General features: G+C 42.7%; 4 protein-coding genes across 8 annotated transcripts; 3 read left to right on the top strand and 1 right to left on the bottom strand.

Annotated features, from left to right (window-relative positions):
* Positions 1-601: 601 nt before the first annotated feature.
* On the top strand, positions 602-1509 carry LOC6728258 (cilia- and flagella-associated protein 299). Its single transcript, XM_002103571.4, has 2 exons — positions 602-994; positions 1048-1509. Exons 1-2 carry the CDS (start codon positions 689-691, stop codon positions 1441-1443), a joined length of 702 nt encoding a protein of 233 aa, XP_002103607.1. The 5' UTR covers positions 602-688; the 3' UTR covers positions 1444-1509.
* Positions 1510-4862: 3353 nt separating this feature from the next.
* Positions 4863-5917, bottom strand: LOC6728257. The gene has a single exon (XM_002103570.3). The coding sequence runs from the start codon at positions 5803-5805 to the stop codon at positions 4996-4998; it is 810 nt and encodes a 269-aa protein (XP_002103606.1). The 5' UTR covers positions 5806-5917; the 3' UTR covers positions 4863-4995.
* Positions 5918-7871: 1954 nt separating this feature from the next.
* On the top strand, positions 7872-8933 carry LOC6728255. Of its 5 annotated transcripts, none has more exons than XM_016175227.3 (3): positions 7872-8003; positions 8070-8249; positions 8433-8933. In XM_016175227.3, exons 1-3 carry the CDS (start codon positions 7953-7955, stop codon positions 8538-8540), a joined length of 339 nt encoding a protein of 112 aa, XP_016034892.1. In that variant the 5' UTR covers positions 7872-7952; the 3' UTR covers positions 8541-8933. The 5 variants fall into 5 exon arrangements, with proteins under 5 accessions (XP_016034892.1, XP_016034894.1, XP_002103604.1 ...); XM_016175229.3 differs by having other exon boundaries at positions 8430-8933; XM_002103568.4 differs by having other exon boundaries at positions 8314-8933.
* A 2149-nt stretch (positions 8934-11082) lies between these two features.
* LOC6728254 lies at positions 11083-12046 on the top strand. The gene is made up of 2 exons (XM_002103567.4): positions 11083-11268; positions 11318-12046. Exons 1-2 carry the CDS (start codon positions 11163-11165, stop codon positions 11932-11934), a joined length of 723 nt encoding a protein of 240 aa, XP_002103603.1. The 5' UTR covers positions 11083-11162; the 3' UTR covers positions 11935-12046.
* Positions 12047-19172: the final 7126 nt, after the last annotated feature.

The following is a 19172-nucleotide window of genomic DNA, read 5'->3' as shown; positions in this document are numbered from 1 at the left end:
ATAAATACAAATGACTGTTCAGCAGGTTGCTGAACCCAGCCTCGAATTCTGTCCAAATAATCCGCATTGGCATCTACACATATCAACTGGGGAATGTCGAGAATGGTTTTAATATTTTCACCATTGAAGACGTCTCTTTGAGTGGCATGGGTTTTTTAGAAGTGAACATGTTTTTGGGCTGCCTGGAATTTTTCGGACACCAACCCTCTTTTAAACACGCTCGACGAGAAAGACAAATAAAATAAATGAATAAATGCATATTTTTGCCCATTGCGGTATTTGGATAATGCGCTAAATGAAAAGTCGCCACAGAGAGTGTTGTATAACCAAAATTTATTAAAAAATTCCACAAAATCGACGAATTCATGATACGGATTATTTAAACTATGTTAATATTTGCGGTTTCAGGCTGAACGTGCTGAAGCCATCGTATCAAAAATCCAACTAAGGATGGGCTAGAGTATAAAATGCTAATTCTTTTTGTTTCGGAAAAATATATTAAAAACCTAAAAAAAATGTATTTGGAAGAGAATTAATACAAATTATTTTAATCGATTATAAAGTATTTCGATGCGAGATGAGTAGCATACATAGCAGTCCGGCGTTCCTAAATCAGAGATACAATTTTAACATTCACAGGAAATACACTTTTTTATAAACACATTAGGTGCTGAAATATTTGCTCATCATGACAGACTTCAGCATAGCCAAGTTTAACAACTACCAGGAGTATCTGCACTCCTTTACGACCGTCGAGGACTTTCGGTACTTACCTTTCCACAAAACGGTCATTACTCTCACAAAACTCGGCTATCGGGAACACCGTACTTTCTACGAGGAGGATGAGTTCTTGAACGTGAAAAAGCAGGTGGAACAGCTCCTGAATCCAACGGTTTCTGCCCAGATATACTACAGTCAGTACTTCAAAGGAACCGATCCAGCACTTTGGGCATTGGCCGAACGCGAGCATGGGAATGTCCAGCAGGAGATATCGGTAAGTACTTAATAATATATTTTACATTTATAGTAGAAGTTCTCCCCGTGCAGACCATTATTTTTCTGGAAATAAGCGGACGAAGTGGGTTCTCCATGTCAGGCTACATTGACTTTGAGGCCAGTCTGCGAAACTATCGGTTCAAGGGACCAAATGCAGTCGATTGGAAGGCGGTTTTCGAGGAGCGGAAGTTGCTGAAGCCCCAGCCGAGTGATATAGTCTTCTACGACTGGAAGACCAGGAAGATATTTGCGAATGACAACGACAATTATACTGTTGTAGCTCATCCGGAACATGGTCTTATGTTTGCTCACAAGGGAGATCACAAAAACATACCCGTTACCACCAAGAAGAACCCCTTTTCCAGCAACGTAAGACGCTCTATGATCAGGTCGAGTCTATATGGTTTCATTATACTGTACGACCACCACGTTCGTAAGAAGACTTAGATTATTTTCAACTAGGCTTGATGTTTTAGCGAGCAATGAATATAAATTTAAATATTGAACTAAAAAGTGCCTTTCTTAGTTGTATAATGTGGGATGCGTCTTCTTCTAACCCAACTAATAACTGTCCTTCAGATAATATTAATGTCATCTGATAAAAGCTAATGCTTGCAACGCTCGAGCAAGCAAAATTCCACTTAAGTTGTCAACACTCTGCTGCCTACACAACCGCACACACATACACACCCATACTCATCCCTCCGCACTCACACTGCGACACTCTTTTGGACACGCACGCCCGCCTTGGCCCATCCATCCACACCTTAAATACCCAAATCAAAAAATAAATGGTAAACACTGGACGATCCCAGCCCCCGAAACCGCATGGCTCCATGGAAACCAGGGCGAGACTCCATCGAAAAATGCTGATGATATGATATTTAGAATATTTTTTTCCCAGTCGGACGGGCAGGCAGGCAGGCAGGGATGTGTTCCTTGGGCTTGGGGTCTCAAAATTCCTGCAGAGCATGGCAAATATTTATTTAATGCTCCGGCGTGGACAGCCGATAGCCAGACTTGCAAACCGAGGGGTTGGAAATACTACTTGTTTGCTTTCCGTGGTGGGGGTGGGGCCTCCGGTCTTTGAGACAGCCCCATTGTTTCGGTCTTGGCAACATTGTTGCTGCTGCTGTTGCTGCTTAGTTAATTTCTAGTCATCAACTGCAGAGAGGCTTTTGTTTGGCAACCAGACAATAGCGTATCACAGAGAAAAAAACCAAGGATAACGAGGTGATTATTCTACAATGAAAGAATCTGCTTAAGGAACTGCTTAATAGCCTTTTAAAATAATGTACGATTTAAAATTAAATTGTATCTATGTATATATCCTTAAAAAATGTCTAATTTTTTTTCCACGTGTGCTGACTAAGCTCTGATCCTTGGAAGAGCTCCAAAAGTGCCAGCAAACAACAAAAGGGGCGTTCCGGGGGCGTGGCCAGTCTATTGTGAAAGTGTGTGTCTAGTTTTAAGTGCTTCCAGCGTGTATAAATCACATTGTTGAGCATTTTTACCGATTGCTGAGGCAGAGGTGCAGGTAATGTCTGCGCATAAGAGTATGCAATAAAATATTTTGTTGCCGCCAGACGTTTTAAGTGGATTTTGCAGACCACAAAATGGCTTAATAGGCGAGCAGAAAGGGGCCCAAACTTTGGGTTTCATTAGCATTAACGGGCGGTTGGCTGCTCGGCCGGCTTGTCAACACGCCCACATCTGAGAATCGGAGAGCCCACGACCAGAAACAATATTTATGTGCAGGTTAACACGTGAGTGCTAGGCTGCGTGTGTGTTTTTGGGTCTGTTTGCTCACAAACCTGATTACAAAACTCATAAAGTCGCCATGAAATTCAAACAATGCGTTACGTGCATCGAATGCTGAGAGCCACACACACAAAGGACAAGATGAGAAGGTCCCACACTCACACAATCACGTACAAAGGACCCGTGCATAAAGAACATTTTGGTTTTGACCCGAGCAGTTGAAAGCGGATGTGTGAGAGCCTCTGTTTATTACATTTTGATTATTGCAATCTCGTTTCTCGCAATCCAAGCCCAAAACACACATCAAAGGATCTCAAACTGATTTACAGTTGCCGAAAGTTGGCGAGAAAACAAATGGAAACAACGCAGAAAAAATCAAATCAGCAACTGGCGCCCAACTTTCGGCAACTTTAAAAGCATTTTAACTGCCGGCCAACTTGGAATACAAATATAAATATTTATGCGAGTGGCCCGCAAAGCGATTTGTCAAAAGCGGTTCTTACTTGTGGATTATGAATACTTTGCTTGAATTTAGCTGACAGCAGAAAATTATTACACAATGATTAATATTTATTTGCCCGGGCCACTGAGCAGCAATTCCCGGCGGAATTTCTGGCCCGGAGTTGAGTTGAGTTGAGTCCAAGAAAGAGGCCACAACAAGTGACAATGTGCTGAATATAAACATTTTCTCCGACCAGCTACTCCTTGCGAGCCGCTCAAAATGGCATTTAATTCAGATTTATGCCTTGCACGGCATTGTGACAGGACGAAGCCAGCACAAACACAAACACAGGGCAGCGTGTCCTGCGAAAATTATGATATTTGCCGGCCTCCAAGGCGCTCGTCCTGTTTGCCTTTGCCTGATAAGCTATCGAACAATAAAATAGCCTCGGCCCTGATTGGGGTTCGAAGTTTGCGGCCAAGGCAAATAAGGATATGCGCAAATAAAATAGCAATAAATCAAAACGATTGACGATCTCATGATGCGGCTGGCCTCAGCGATTAAGGCCTCAGTGCCGAGATTTCGTCCCATATAAATAAATCGACTTGGGGTCGAAAAGTGATTTTGATTGTTATTTGTTTGCCGGCATCGGCATCGGCATCTTAGTTAGCTCGCCTGTCGACTCGCGATTTGACAAGCAATTTATGGCGATATATTATATAGAGGCATCCATAATTTATGCCCAACTGCAGGAGAATCGCTGCAGCGGAAGTGCGAATCGTGAATCGGGAGCCAGGAATGCGAAGGGAAGCTGCCACTGTCAATAAGGAAACTTCATTATAAATTACCCAACTGACAGTTGCAGGCAGACGCCGGAGAATAATAATAATGGCAGTCCCGGCGAAAGTTAAAAGCCAAAGAAAACCCTCCTGCTCCCTTCGTCCATAAGGGCTGTAAGCTCTTACCCACCCCGGAGATTGTTTCAATCTGCTTAAGCGACCAAGTCGATGTCGGAATCGAAGGACCTAGCTTTTTGGCCCCCAGGCAATCAGGCATGCAACCAGATCTCCGCCAGATCCCGACTCGACCCCTTCTGCCGACCGATTGTTGTGCTTAAAATTGCTGAATAATTGTGCGGAAGTTGGTAGCTGTTGCATTCTGCGATGAAAATGGAAAAAAATGAACATAAAGTGAGGGTGCGCCATGAATCACATAAAAAGCAAATGTCGCGTCGTTAGGCTAAAAGCTTTATGCAAATTTTCCATTGCTTCTTATCATATTCTCTTTGCCGTGCTGCAAGCTGAATGGAAATTGTATTGAACGGGGACGAGATTGCATTGCGGGGTTGGTCGATACGTATATCTATATATATATATATATAAGTCCGATATCGGGGGGTTAATTGGGTGGGCGGCCATTGTTATGCAGCTAAGATCAAGTGTCTGCAATTAGGTGCAATTGTTTGAGAGGAAGTGCCATTTAGTTAAGCATTTGAACATGCAGGCTACTTATCAACCCCTTTTTAAGAGCATTATTATTACTGCAAAAGCCATTCGAACGCTTATTGAATCGGTTAGATCGGGATACCAAATGAAATCATATTACTTACGTGTACGAGAAATGGGAATGCTTACACGGAAAAAAAGTAGTAAATACTGCAGCATTATTTGAACTTGTATATAATTTCTTAAAATATTTATAATTTAGTTAACGAGAGGCACCTAACTTGGAAAACTAGTTACTAATTTTGTTGTCCTAAATAATTTCCCTGATGACGTTAATAAGCAAGGTGCTCTTTATTCCTCTAAATCCTCTAGGACGTCCCGAAGCTTGGTATCTACCCCCACTTCCAAATCCTCGTCGTGATCTGAGTTTCCCGAGCTCTTGCCGGATTTATTCACTTTGCCACCCACCAATCGATCGTTATCGGTATCAAACTTGAGTTCAAACGGAAAACTCAGCTTGGGCACCTCGAAAGTGTGCATGTGGTAGTCGTAGTTGGCCTGCTCTTCTGGCGGAGCTGGGCTAGCATGTTTAGCTTGAGTATTTCTATCTAGACCAGCCTGATGCTCCTCTTGTTCGGGATGCATATAGATGGTGTGTCCCGCTCCCGTCGCATTGTAGGCGTCGTGTTCGGTGATACGCTTTGTGGAAGCATCAGGAGTTATTTCGTTATCGTCGATGAGTATGTTTATATCAATGGGCACGAGCATGTAGGTTTCGCCAGTACTCTCATCGGTTTGAATTTGGCTTAACTGTTCGCGGTGATCGTCTGAAATGCAATCCAAATTGATCACATTGTCCGATTTCCAGCGAGCAATTTCCTTGGCGTCTGCGCGCTGAAACTTATCCGATTCCGAAGATCCAGTGGCTACTCCATTTGAGGTAATCTCAAATTTGTATAATAGCGGTTCTTTTAGCTGGACAAAAGCCTCTGGCTTACCAGCCTGCACATAAACTTGCACTTTATCCAGTGCATTGGCTATGAAATCATCATTTGATAGCTCCTTCCGCTCCTGCTGGCTTTCGTCCTTTATTTCCTCTGCCAGCAACTGCTGAAGCTTGATAATTTGCTCCTTAGTCAGCTTGAGATCCTTAAGACTCATCGTTGCCCTGAACGGATTTAGGGATAATATATATTAGTAATGTACACAAATAAATATGATGAAATTCGGGGTGGGAATAATTAGATTGGAATAATAATGACTAGAAAACAAAGATCACTCGATATGGAAGTTGTTTATAAATATGATGTGTGTATTAGTTGCCCCAAATTACCAGAAGACTATTGTATCTCATTAAGTATATAATTTTTAAGAACTTTTGGCGAACATACATCCCAAGCTAGTTTTCCAGTGCACTTTGTTTCAAGATATGAATTGCTCTTCTGGGCTTCTATTCTATTGTTTGGAGAATGGACTTAAATTCAATTATTGTTTAAACACATCGAGAGCCTTACCATCGTAATCTGAGACAAACAGTTGCTGATTGCCCTGAGGGCAGGGGTACAATTAAACAGCCTTGTCCGCACATTACCGCTCACGTTTTATGGCTGCCGTTTAAAAATATTGAAAAAAGCAGGGCAGGCACGAAATTGAAATGCCTGCCAACGGGCGCAGCTTTATTGGCACCCGTCGACCAGGAGCCGGGGCATTATCCTGCAGATGGCTGCGGTCACTGGACATTAGGCGCTGGAGGACAACCGGTGTCCGTCGACAAGGCCAGGATCATGGCAGAACGGATACGGGCATTGTACATGAGATGGCGTCATTAAATACACATTACCCTGCCGGCGCAGGACGAACTCAGGAGCAGGAACGGGAGTAGGCGGCGGTGGAGTGGAGGCAGTCCGGCGATAAAGGCACAACAACCGCCGAGCAACAGTCGGCCAGCAGGAGAATGGCTATTAAAAAGCAGCCCGGCCCGAAGATAGACATGGTCGGCTACAGTGGCAGACATAACAAATTACACCATTTCGACAGGCGGTTCACAACAGGATGGCAGTGCTGTTGAAATAGACTTTTCTTGGCTATTAGCTATTTTTGAGAGCATATCAAGGATTTTATTTATATGGAATAGAAGCCAAATATGTTTATGATTTTAAGACATTTACCATATCCATCAACTCCATTTTAACAAAATAATTATAATATTCTCACTTTGCTATATTTGCTCTAATAAATTTGATTGCATGTTAAACAATTATTGATAAATTTTAGTAAGACAATCGATCCTTGCCTTTAGCTAGATAATCAAAGCTTTCTACATTTGTACTCCAAATTCCCTTTGAAATAGCTATTTATTTTTATCTGCAATCGCCAGCACTGGATTGGCATTATGGCCGGTGGTTCGATGGTCGGTGTTCAGTTTCAATTGTGCCGGCAAACGTGACTCCAAATTGGCTGCCGGCGAATAATTCATACGAAACACTTTCGCACCGTGCGCCTTGCCATTAGCATCGTACCACAGCCCCCACCGTCGGATGACCACCCACCTCCCACCACCCACAGCCCAACCACCACCCACTGGCACCCAGAGCGCCCACTTCGAACCACAGGGTAGCCCATGCCATGCCCCTCGTAACCCCACGATTGCATTTACAGCAAATTATTTATGGCTGCGACAGACACGGAACAGGAAGCGAGTATGCGCTGCCAACTTCACGTCCATCAATATTTTATGAAACCCTGTCTGCAGAACGCTCCGCGCTGCTCGCAGCCGCCGGAATGGATGGGTTGGAGTCCTCGGAACAGGACGAGGGTATCTGCTTACATGGCTGCCATGTGCCTTCTGCCGGCTGCCTGGCTGTCGATATCCGGTAGATGAGTATCTAAATTGCCTTTACTGTTGATGAATTAGCGCCGGCTGCCTGCCGCTCCCATTTGTGTGGAATGGGTGGCATTGCAAGTGCCTGCGTGGCGCAGATAAGCTTCCACGATGGGTGCAAATTTCAATTTGTTCTCGATGATTTTGCGCTCATCAAATAGGCCGGCAATCTATGAAGACGGGAACACGACCTTGTTCGAAAGGATATGAAGTGAGACCAGGGCTACAACAGCAGGGGATTGGCAATTCATCAAACGGATGCATCTTAAATTACACCATTATCGTATGAGTGAAATATAACTGAATATAATATATTCCGTTGGAATAATACACATTAAAAGTAAGTATTAGCAAATGACTTATCAATCCTTGAGTTAAACATCAGAAACTTTTGCAGTATTTTTAAATTACCAGTTTAACGTCCATTATGTTACTCTCCCGCAAGGAAATCGTATCGTTATTGCTATTCCTCACGGCGGTTAGTTGCACCTGACTGCCATCTAATACCTGACCTTGTGACTCACCCCTGTCATCTGCTCCACAGATCGTTTCCGTGCTCAACGCGTCGGTGTTTGGGAACGTCCTGCCCCTGCACGTCAGTTATGAGCAGCTGGCCCATCAGGTGGTCTGCGTGGGAACCGCCTACATTTGCCTGATTTACGCCCTGAGCACCTGGTTATATCACTCGAATTATTCCAGGGCCCGTCTGCACATGCGATTGGTGGTGGGTGCTCGACCAAATGGAGGTGAAGTCTAATTTCGAACATTTAAATATCCCATTTTTGCAGCTGTTGGCCATGATTTTGATTATGATACTGGTTAACTGCGCTTCCGCCTATTACTTCCTAACCGGCGTTTCATTTTCAAAGCTAGGAGATTCCATGGAACTAATTTTTCTCTTTAGCAGCTTTGCAATGGCCTCCAAATCGGTCAGTTTGAGCATGTCGGCCATCAGCGTGGTGATCCTGATCGTGATCATGGTGGTGCTCATTGTGACCATCATCCGATCCCATAGAAGACACCGACGGGACAGAATGCGATACCTCGAGTCGCAAAAGCAATAAACTCATCCTCATTCCCGTGGGAGTGCACATTAAGTTTGGTTTTCATGCAACGCCAAACATTTCATGTCGCTGCAATGTGGCGCCGTAGCTGCAATAATATAAATATTGCACTCGTACCTCGTGTGGCACAGACAGACACGAAATGCTCACCTCCTTTATTTTTTCACCCATGACACACCGATGCTGTGTGTGTGCTTTCTTCGCAGGTGATATGAAAAACATATACGAGTGTAAGAGAATCTCTGCCATTGTTTATCCAAGTCGCAGTGGGCATGCCCTGCCTTGAGAATAATTATATATTTTTGTAGTTCTATGTAATAAATGTTAGTAAATATGAAAAATTATATGGCTTTCTAGGATTCTTGCTCTTTCTTGGTTTTAATAATTTGGTATCATTCAATAGACAATACGATAGTACGTACATTTTGGTTACCTTTTTTCTCGATTGTGAAAATGCCATCAGACGAATGCAGTGGTTGTGTGAGTGCTTGGGCACCATCAGGGCCCAAAAAATACCATTCTGGCCAGGATAAGTCTGAACAGTGCAACTCATAAGGAAGACAAGCAGCCTCTTCACATCGGCTTGTGTACCATTGCATTTTGCATAATGAAGCCGGCAGACAGTGCACTTTCGAGCAGCAGACAAACGAAGTTAGGTAAGAACTTAAAGGCTTTTCGAGCTGGAAAAGTTAAAGTTAGCTTTTCGACACAAGGAGAGAGAAGGGGTTGGTAATTTGGGGAGGGGTTTTAGGGGCGATGTAGTAGCCTAATTACGCTCCAATGGCTGCCCATCAAAAGTGACAGTTGGCAAGGCAGGGGCTTACAATAAAATTTGAAGTTAAGTTATTGCCGCGCCGCTGGCGAGAGCTACGCATAATACTCAGTTGAAAGTAATTCCAAATTTAATTGCGCACAATTTAGAATGGCGAGATGTTGGCGTGCGTTTAATTAACTGAAAAATAACATAAAAAGCAAAACGAAAACAAAGCCCAATGACAGCCGCGGCGCCAGTGGAAATGCTTAATGTTAAATGCCAACTAATTAAATTTCGGGCATGCCAGCGAAGTTGACTGGAGTTGAACTGCCGAATTTATTGTTGCATTTAATGGCCAGCGCAGGCGGTTGTCCTTGTGCCATCGCTCGGCGTTACCACTTTTTATTGCGTACACGCCGGGGCGGACCCATCGCGTATACGCAGTGTATTACGCCCCTCCAGTCACAGCAGACAAATGGACAGGCCAAAGGATTCGCTTTGTGGACAGGGATATAGGATGCCAAATGACGCAGAACCACTGGCATTGCGATTGTAATTCCGATTGGGCAAACGTCAGTTTCTCTGCGGTCCGTCGCCAAATGAAGCCAATAAAATGTCCTTGTTCGCACGCAAACGTGCGAAAGTGATTCATGTAAACTGATAAAAATTTAATCATATTTCACGTATTAACACGTAATTATTAATGCCTGATAAATGTCGGCAGTTGGTAATATGTGAAAAAGTCGCTATTAATATGCATTATTTTTCCCTAGTTGTCATTTCACCGGGTAAGTAAAAAGCGCCACGGTGTGTCCACAAGCTTCGGAAATACTTTCGTACCCATTACCATATAATTAAAGTACTTTAAAAATACTTTATAGATGGTCTTAAAATCTGAAATTTCATTATATTTTACCGCACAACACTCTCACTTGTTTTTTATTCAGGACAAGAACAGGGTATTTTACACCACTGCGTAGTAGTTCTTTATTTAATTCTGTTCGAGTGTGTAATTTCGCTGTGAAACTTCACTTTTATTATTATTGTCATTTTTGGGTGTTCGAACGCCTGTCGGCGGGTTTATTTGGACCGGCCCGCGCTTTATTTTCTTTTAATTATGTACTCAGCTCACAAATGTGGGTCAATTAACAAGCAGTCGATGGCCCCCATCGATGTCGAAAAATCGGGATTAAACAATGCCGCAGACGTGCTGCCAGGACAATGCAAACAATTGTCAGAATTTAAATGCAGCGGCAACGGACCGCGAAGTTTCCACTCACTATCCGGTTCAATTTTCGCATAAATTATGCCGCCATATGTCAGACATCTGGCGAATGCTACGAATTTCGATTTTCCGCCGTTTTTCCGGAACTGTCAAATGCTCGGCGTGTGTAGTTCGCTATTTTGCAATTCTTGGACGGACGCCAACAGCTTTTGTCTAATTGCCTTTGGCATTATGCCAAATTCTGGACTGGTTTTAATATAAATCACTAAGTGTCTGCAAATTCATCAGAGTCTGCCATAAACTACTATGTTACGGTGGAAATTCGTCATTAATAACTATTCCATTAAATGTAAGTCGCTGAAAATTTCTTGAACAAACGATAAACAAACGCATTAGTTAAAACGTCAGATTTTTATTCATTTTTTTATAATTTTTTAAATTGATTATTTTTCTGTTTGATAGGGATATCTAACACGCTATTTTGTGTTAAAAATATTATAAAAAGTTCAGTTTGCTATGACTCAGTTGTCTCAAACTTATATTTATGTAAGCTGGAGCACGGGCTTTTAAACACAAAAAAAAAAACATTTTGAAATGGAAGCAGTTGCTAGAGAAAATGATCAACCAAATCATTGCGATATAAATGAAGAAGAAGTTCCAGCGAATGAAGCTGCCGAGAATCCTAACCATGGCCTTCAAGGTAAGGCATTCGATTTAGATGGCAAAATATTAATAATCAAGGTGAGCAGGTGAGGTGACTTCAAAGGGTTACACGCCAGACTTGTCCAACGCATACGTCAATCAGCAACAGCAGCAGAAAAATAATGGCGAGGATGACCTCTTGCCTGAAACTAGACTTCGCCGCCGTCGCAGAAATTTGCTTCTGGATACCTATTTGTGCAATGAGTGCCACCAGTATGTGCGTGGTGGTGTGGTCACCATCTGTGGTCATTTGTTTTGCTGGACTTGCCTGTGGCCCAAATTGAGTGGTACAACAATGCCAAGATGTCCATTCTGTCTACGCCATTTGCTCATGTACGAGGACATCATGCCCTTCCATGGAGAGGGACCCAATGCCCATCAGGAGGATAATAATGTGCCAGCCCAGCCGGGCTCAGTGCCTCGCCCAACGGGACTGTACCTCTCTGACACCGAATTTCCCTGCTGGTTCACGGTCAACGATCCTATAGATGGGTGCCCAGCGACTTTCCCTGAAATTCGCAGGGAGAGGGATCTTTACTGCGCGATAAGGCTTATGCCAATGGTGTACCCTTGGATCGGGGCACAGATTACTTTTCTCAAGTGGTTCCAGTTGGGATGCGTGTTGGTCATATTTTTGATATGGTCCATACTGTCACTGTTCTGAGAGGGGTTTTTGTGATACATATTTGTTTTTGTTTATGGGAGTCGAGTGCATTTTGGTCAATATCTTAAGAGGTTGGTCGGACCTCAATAAATTTCTGCTTATGCTAAAAGTAGCTTTTATAAAATCGGCTTAAGGGACTTGAGAATATTACGAATGATTTAAATCGTATATAACTCTAATTATAATTTGTTGTTCACATTTCTGCAGCCAAGACATTTTCGTTGGAACCCTCTTGCATCTTCAACGAATCGCAGAAATATTTTATGAACTCTTTGGCCAAGTCAAAGTTGTTAAGTGCAACAAGGCAAAGTACCGGGGCATCCTGGCCAGCTGAAACAATAAATTCTTGGGGCAGTTAGGAACCAAGACAAAACTGTAAGCGAAGTTAAGCAGCTTTAAGTCGCAACTTAAAGCCTTTTCATCTGAGGAGTATGGAGAGAAACGAACCGAAGACTTTGGCTAATGAACCATGGTCAACTGAATATTCGGGGAATTGGGTTAGCCCAATTGAGTTGTTATCCGACTTTTGTGGGGGATGGACACTTGATGACAGCTCCGTGGGGGAATTGGAGTTGCGTGTTGGCCTTGGTGGCTTGGCTCTGGGCAATATTTATCATTAATTAAGTGAGTGCCGAGAAATCCGTAAGGATATATAACCGAAAGGCAAGCGTCAGAAGTTAATGCGTCAGCTAGGTGGAGAAAGCGACACGGACATCGAAAGGAAGCGGATGCAGATGCATCCTGTGATTCAGCTTTATTATTGCAGCTTAAATGGCATTTGCCAACAGCAGCGCGCTTGTGTGCGTATGTGTGCGTGTGCGTGTATCTGTGTGCGTGTGGGGAAAATGGAAAATCCTTTCTCCGCCTTTGCGAGGACATGACAATGTCCGCTGCAGCAACACAGAAAATTGATGCGTTTTAAATTGCATTAAATTCCATGGAACGTAATCCCAGCCACTCGCACACAGACACGCTCACGAAAGCCAGCTCTGTGTGCAAATTAAATTAATTTTGTTTGCCTTGTTCTCGGGGCGTCTGGCGTTATGACACTAGCTCCAAGCTCCAAGCTCCGAGCTCCGAGTTACGTGTATCGATTACCCCGATTTTACCAACATTCAGCTTTAGTTTCTGCCAAGTTGCCGTTGGCCAATTTTAGCGGCGTCTGCGATCGGCGTCTGCGCCAGGGCAAATTTAGCAGTAATTAATTTAAATCAGCAGTGGCTGCAGGAAATGCAAAATGCCAAATGCCGGGGCTCCAGCCTCTGGGGGCATCATTAAAATCTTCCGCCTGCTGAACAACAAAGCGCTAGTAAATTGCTCGTCACGAGTGCTACTTTGTTCCCTTCTGCATTTCGCCTTTCGCCTTTTGGCCAAATATTGCCGAGCTTTGGCAGACATTTCATTTTAAATTATGCCGCCATGTAACACATGACGTATACATAATTACGGAAGCCATCTAGTGCTGCCCACCTGGCATCTTTCGAGCAAAATCTAGCTAGTTATGTGAAAATCAGATTATTGTATGCATAACAATTTTAATGAGCTTGTGCATGTGCTCTTTCAAATACTGAGAAGTATCAGTACTGTGATAGTTTCTACTAAATTACTTAAATATTTTTTAAGCTCCTTTTTTTTAGTTAAATAAGAAACGTTTTTAAAATTGCCGAACTAAAACCCCCAACGAATCTAAACTCTGCAGAAATCATGGTCATATGTGGAAAAGCCGTAATTGTAGTATCTGCCGCCTAGACATTTCAAAAGGGGGGCACACACTTGACATGCTCTATTTAGGAACCTCCCCGGCCCCATCCTGAACCATATTTCTATGCTCATTCCCATCCCCTGCCCCTATTGCAGCCCATCCTATTGCCATGCTGCAACGGTGAATGTGGCTTTTATTCATTACATAATTACTGTTGTGTTTGCACTGCGGAAAGCAGCAGTCGCCCCTGGGGCAAAGGTTAGTGCAACCAGCAGTGATTATGAGTAATTGTCAAGGTTAGTGGGGAATCTCGTTATCCATGGGGTCTGCCATTGCATACATATAGATGTTGGAAATTTTGGTGTGCACCACTACTTGTTTTTCCATTCACTACGCGCTTAAATGAATGAAAGCAAATAATATATAAAATTTGAATACGACATTTAATTATATTTTTATTTTTGTTAGGATATTCGCAATTGACCTGGGTGTAAACTCAACTTTCCTTTGGCCAGTTCAAGACTCAAGCCTTGCTTCCAAGTGGCTATAAATAAATGCTCTTCACAATAACAACTCCCGCACAGACACAATGCATAATGGTGGTAGTGGCGGTCCAGACAATTCCCCCCGCTCCTGCGCAAATTTGTGCAAATAGCATGCACTATGCACGTTTCCGTTTCCGCTCTTTCGGGCTTACAGGCGTTGCAATTGTCGCTTGTTGCAACGACAGCCTCCGCCATTTTGTCTCCATAATGCTGTGTGTGTGTGATCCAGTGCATTGGTATGGGTGTGCCACAGTCTGGCGCACATGGCGCATACTTTATGCATAACAAATGGCTGCTTAGTATATTGTTTAATTTATCAAGCATGAATTATTTATGTCGATCTGCGTGTCGTCCAATGATATAAAGTGCAATGCAAAACTTGAACTTTGCTGCAAAGTTTGCGAACAGTAGCTTTTATAGTGCACTGTAAAATACAAAGAATGGACTTTATAAAAGATAAACGACAGTCGTTTATTTATTTTAAATAGATTTGAATCCTATAATACAACATTCAAAATCTTTGTAATCAATCTTTCTAATTTTTAGGCAATATTATTCTTAAATAATTTGTACAATCTTTTCGCTGTGTTTATTGGATAGTCCTATCCTTGTAGGCTTGTCGAACAAATCAAATTTATGTGCTACAAAATACAGAGGCGTTCATTCCCAGTTGTGCTTTCTGTCCAGGTAAACTTCACTTGGGCAATAAAACATTGCATTGTTGTGGCCGCTAGGACCAACTTAATTCAACTTGTTGAAATGAAAATTTCAATTGAACTGGGTGCGTTGTGCTGGTGTCAAGAGCTCTAATTTAGATTTATTTCGGTTGATTAATTTGCATTCGAATAGGTACACATAAGTGAGTAAGTGACTGTGTGTGAATTTGGCAGTTGATAATTGCAGGCAAAGCTCAAGCGGCCCAAAGTTTCGGGCACTTTTGAAATAAATGGGAAATGGCTTTTCCAGATATTGTGTGAACACAATGGCACGTCTTCGGCAGAGACACAAAAATGGAACAGTAGAGTACAAAAGAAATGCACGACATTGTGCCAAGTTCCTAGGGGTTGGCTTTTAGTGGGTGGGCATCATTCAAACGTGCCTGTTCCGAGCTCACTTGACGCCATATTGTGTATAGATAACGTGTCTATTCAGACGAGAACTGATACGGGCCAAAACACAGAATGCGGCCAGCCAGGAGCAGCAAACTTGACTTCCTTGTGGCTTGAGTAACAAGTTGGGCATAATGCGGAAGCTAAAAACTGTTGCATACTTTTATGCGCTGCCACAAGCCATTGGCATCAGGACCTCAGAAATGCCACCAGCTCCAGCTTCTGGTGCTTCTCCTCCAGCCCAAAAGGACGACGCTTATCACCGCAAAAGTTTTTACCACTTTAGAGTCGGTGTCTGCTGCCGAGAGACATTTTGCCGTCGAGCTGTCAGCGCTCGAACTTTGCAGCCGAAGCATAGCAGGAGCTTTAAAAACCAACCATGAAACTACACACAGAGCAGACAGTCCAACATTTTCTGGACTAAAACTTTTATCAGTTTTAATTGCCATTAACACTAATTACAGCTGGCGCATATCAAAGAGTCAAACACGAATTCAAGAGTCATATTCAATATTGCGCACAGGTTCCGATTAAAAATGACACGCAAATATTTGACATGTCATTTAAAAAGAAGCGAAATAAGCGTCTGCGGTTGCCGATGGTATATATTTGCACTGTATATGAGTTTCGGTTGTAAATTATGGTCTGCGGTTTTAATTTAGCTTCGTTAGTGAATGGAAAATGAATGTAAACGCGAAAAAACTAGCGACTTATCTAAACTACCATGCTAAATGGTTTTAATTTAATTAGCTTTGCAGCTGTTTTACACAACTTTTAATTCTTTGAAACTAAATTCAGCTCCGATTATTGGCCATATTGCAGAAATCATTGGAGCAAGAGCCCGGCGATATCCACTCATCATCAGCGAAACTTTCAATTTTTTTGCCTCTGCAATTGAACAGCCAGTGACTGGAAAATGTGAAATCCCCGCGGGGAGCGGGCATTTAACTTTTAATCCATCAAAATGTTCTCGACATCGCTGCGGCCCTGTCGATTTCAATGAGAAAGGGAAAATTGTTTTAGCAAGCAGACAAAAAAAGAGCTTGCGAAAAAAAAGGAAAATCCAGACAGTCTGTCTGCGGCATCCCATCGAAATCCGAACGCTTTTCATTATTCTTTATTCGTTTCTCATTTTAAGCAAATGAATACTGGATCTGGATCCCCGGAGACAAGGACGTCGCGACTTGCTGAAATGTTATAAATCTACGCGTAATTGTGTAAGGCTGGATCCCCTCGTTAGCCCCTTTTTACGGATAAATTGGATTATAATTTATTTTAATTGGCAAAAGCCAAATGCAGGCATAACACAAACAAGCCAGCCGAAGGCGATGCGATCCAAATGAAAATTAGCCACAAAATTACGCAGTCTGATGCCGCTTTCATTAGTCTAATTGTGACTCTTGGGCGGGCGTGCGTACATGGCGACCCATCTCAGTGATTAGGCCTGGCCTTAACCTTTTGGCCAAAACCATTTCGGCACGGAGCCATGCGTGACAGTGTTAAACTGTGGCCCACAATCCCTAGACCAAGTCTCAGTTCTGGGCCCATATGTGTGGCTTTTAATTAGAGGCACACAGTCCCACCTTTTAGCCTTTTGCCCCACATATTAACATATGAACGGCCACTAAAATGTCAGCGGCCAGACTGCAAAGCCGGTGACAAAACCCCACGAGCCTACAGCCAATGTCCAAGGATACTAGTGGCCCACCAAAGTCCTGGCCACAATTAAGCAACTCAGCCAGGTGCGTCGTGTTCGGGGGCATACAGGCACCATTGTGAGGGCCACTTTCAGCCTTAGCCCATGCCGCTTAACCCATCCAAGAAGACAAACAACCGTGGCAGTCAGTGGGCAAACAAACTTACAAGTTTCCCCAAAGTTCCTGTTGCTTTTCCAGCGTGACTGGTTGTTGTGGATCTGTGTGCGTGAGTGTGCTCACGTTTGGCTCCTGACCTCCGCTTTCATTTGTTTTCCTAGTTTGCGAGTACGTAAATTGCGGTGCTCTGTTATTTTTGGCCACGATTTGTTGGCCAGTTATGCGTGTGCTCCTCAGGAGTGCTATAATCCATCATTTCTATGGTCAACATTGAGTAAAGAGCTGCAACTTTTGTTCTGTGGAATCACCATTTATCTTTTCCATTATGTGTGGTTGCGTTATAGAACTAGACAGATTCTTGCTAAGTCCAAGTCAAAACACCACTTGCCTAAAAATCTGACCCACATAATTAAAATGTTTTGATATTAGCGAAAATTAAGTAAGGTCGTAAAATCATTCATCATACGATTAACCAACCCCGTTAAATAACACATTTTTTAACAAAAATAATTTTATATTACTAAGAACACCATTACAGCAAACATTCCCTATGACTTTAAGTATTTCCCATTTCCCATATCATAAACATTTAATTAACAGCACACTCTGGTTATAATATCATAGCTTATGAGGTACTTGAGAACATTAATATGCTGGCTGGAGTTTGGGGCAAAATGCTGAAGCATCTACACTTACGTACTTACGACCAATCTTATAGTAAAAAAATAGTACACTGCCTCTGCAAGAAGTATATATATAAGAAGTGCAGTTATTTTTTACTATAGCTCTGTAAACATGTTTAAGTATTCAACTTATTTAAATGCATATAAAAATCAATATAAAAACTGTTGTAAGTTCGTTTTTCAAGTAGACAGATAGTTAATTATTTATTTGGGTACTTTATTGTATCAGGCCATTAATTTCTTCTGCCCAATGAGCACTTAATGAATATTAAAGGTCCTAATTGAAAAGCTTTCTCCCCTCGCAGCGGAATCCGCTGAAATCAATTAAAAATTCAACATTTATGCGTGCATATGCCACTTAAATAACAAATTCGAGCCAACACACAGGGACACTCCCTCGCCCTTATTCTTTCATAAATTTATGCACCCCTCGAACTAATTTCTGCCAATTTCAAGTACACGGGAGGTCGTGTGTTTTCCCAGAGCTTTTCACTATTTTTTTTTACATATTTTGTGCGGTATGCTTGACCTCAGCGTAGAGAGGGAGTGACCTCGACCAATATTTTCGCCCTTTAAATTGCCATTTTTTGCGATAGAAAGGGGGGAAATTGGGAAGCAGAGTTCGGGTTTTCCCAGCTGGCATTTAAATGCTGCAGACAGCATTTCACCCTGCCACCTTGCATGTGCGGTCCATGGTATTGAGCCGAGAGTTGGCGCCATAAATTCCGAGAGTTGCCATTAAAAATTACAAGTGCTGACAGCATCACGTTTTCCCTTTTGGCAGTGTGGGGGAAATTTCCTTTATTTTTTCGCCAAAACTCAGCGCGTGTAGGCCCTGTTTGCTTTGTCATACGTGCGCGCAAATAAATATTTGCAATTACATATCGTATTTATCAAAAATGTATGTCATCAAAGGGGGTTGTTCGCCTCCGTTTTCTACTGAGACCTCCTCATAATTGTTTGCTCGCAACTTGGCCCAAACCCAAACAGAAGCCCCGGCTCAGACGAATGCAAATAAATCTGTGAAAATTCCACGACGTGTTCCGTCTCCAATCTCTGAGTACTCGCAATCGCACTCGCTCAAAACATTATTTGATTTGGCGTACATTTGCATTTTCATTCCAAAACACATGGCGAATTGATTGCTTTTACGGCTCATTTTGCCGACGCACATCAGCGCCGCTCTCGGCTCGTTAAGATATTTATTTCACCTTTACTGCCACATAAAGATAGCGTCCTTTCATCCGCGATCCGCAAATAGAATATGGCAGTCCCCAGCGTTTATATTTGCTGCAGGTTGATGGCCTGTTTGTGTTTCCTGTCTGCCAGATAAGTGTCGTCGTTGGGGTTGCTCAATGGTGGGTGGCTTTAAGTTTACGGATTCC

This window comes from Drosophila simulans, chromosome 3R (assembly GCF_016746395.2).
Source record: "Drosophila simulans strain w501 chromosome 3R, Prin_Dsim_3.1, whole genome shotgun sequence".
Taxonomy (NCBI): domain Eukaryota; kingdom Metazoa; phylum Arthropoda; class Insecta; order Diptera; family Drosophilidae; genus Drosophila; species Drosophila simulans.
The sequence above is the reverse complement of the archived record's forward strand: the minus strand, read 5'-3'. Positions and strand labels throughout refer to the sequence as shown.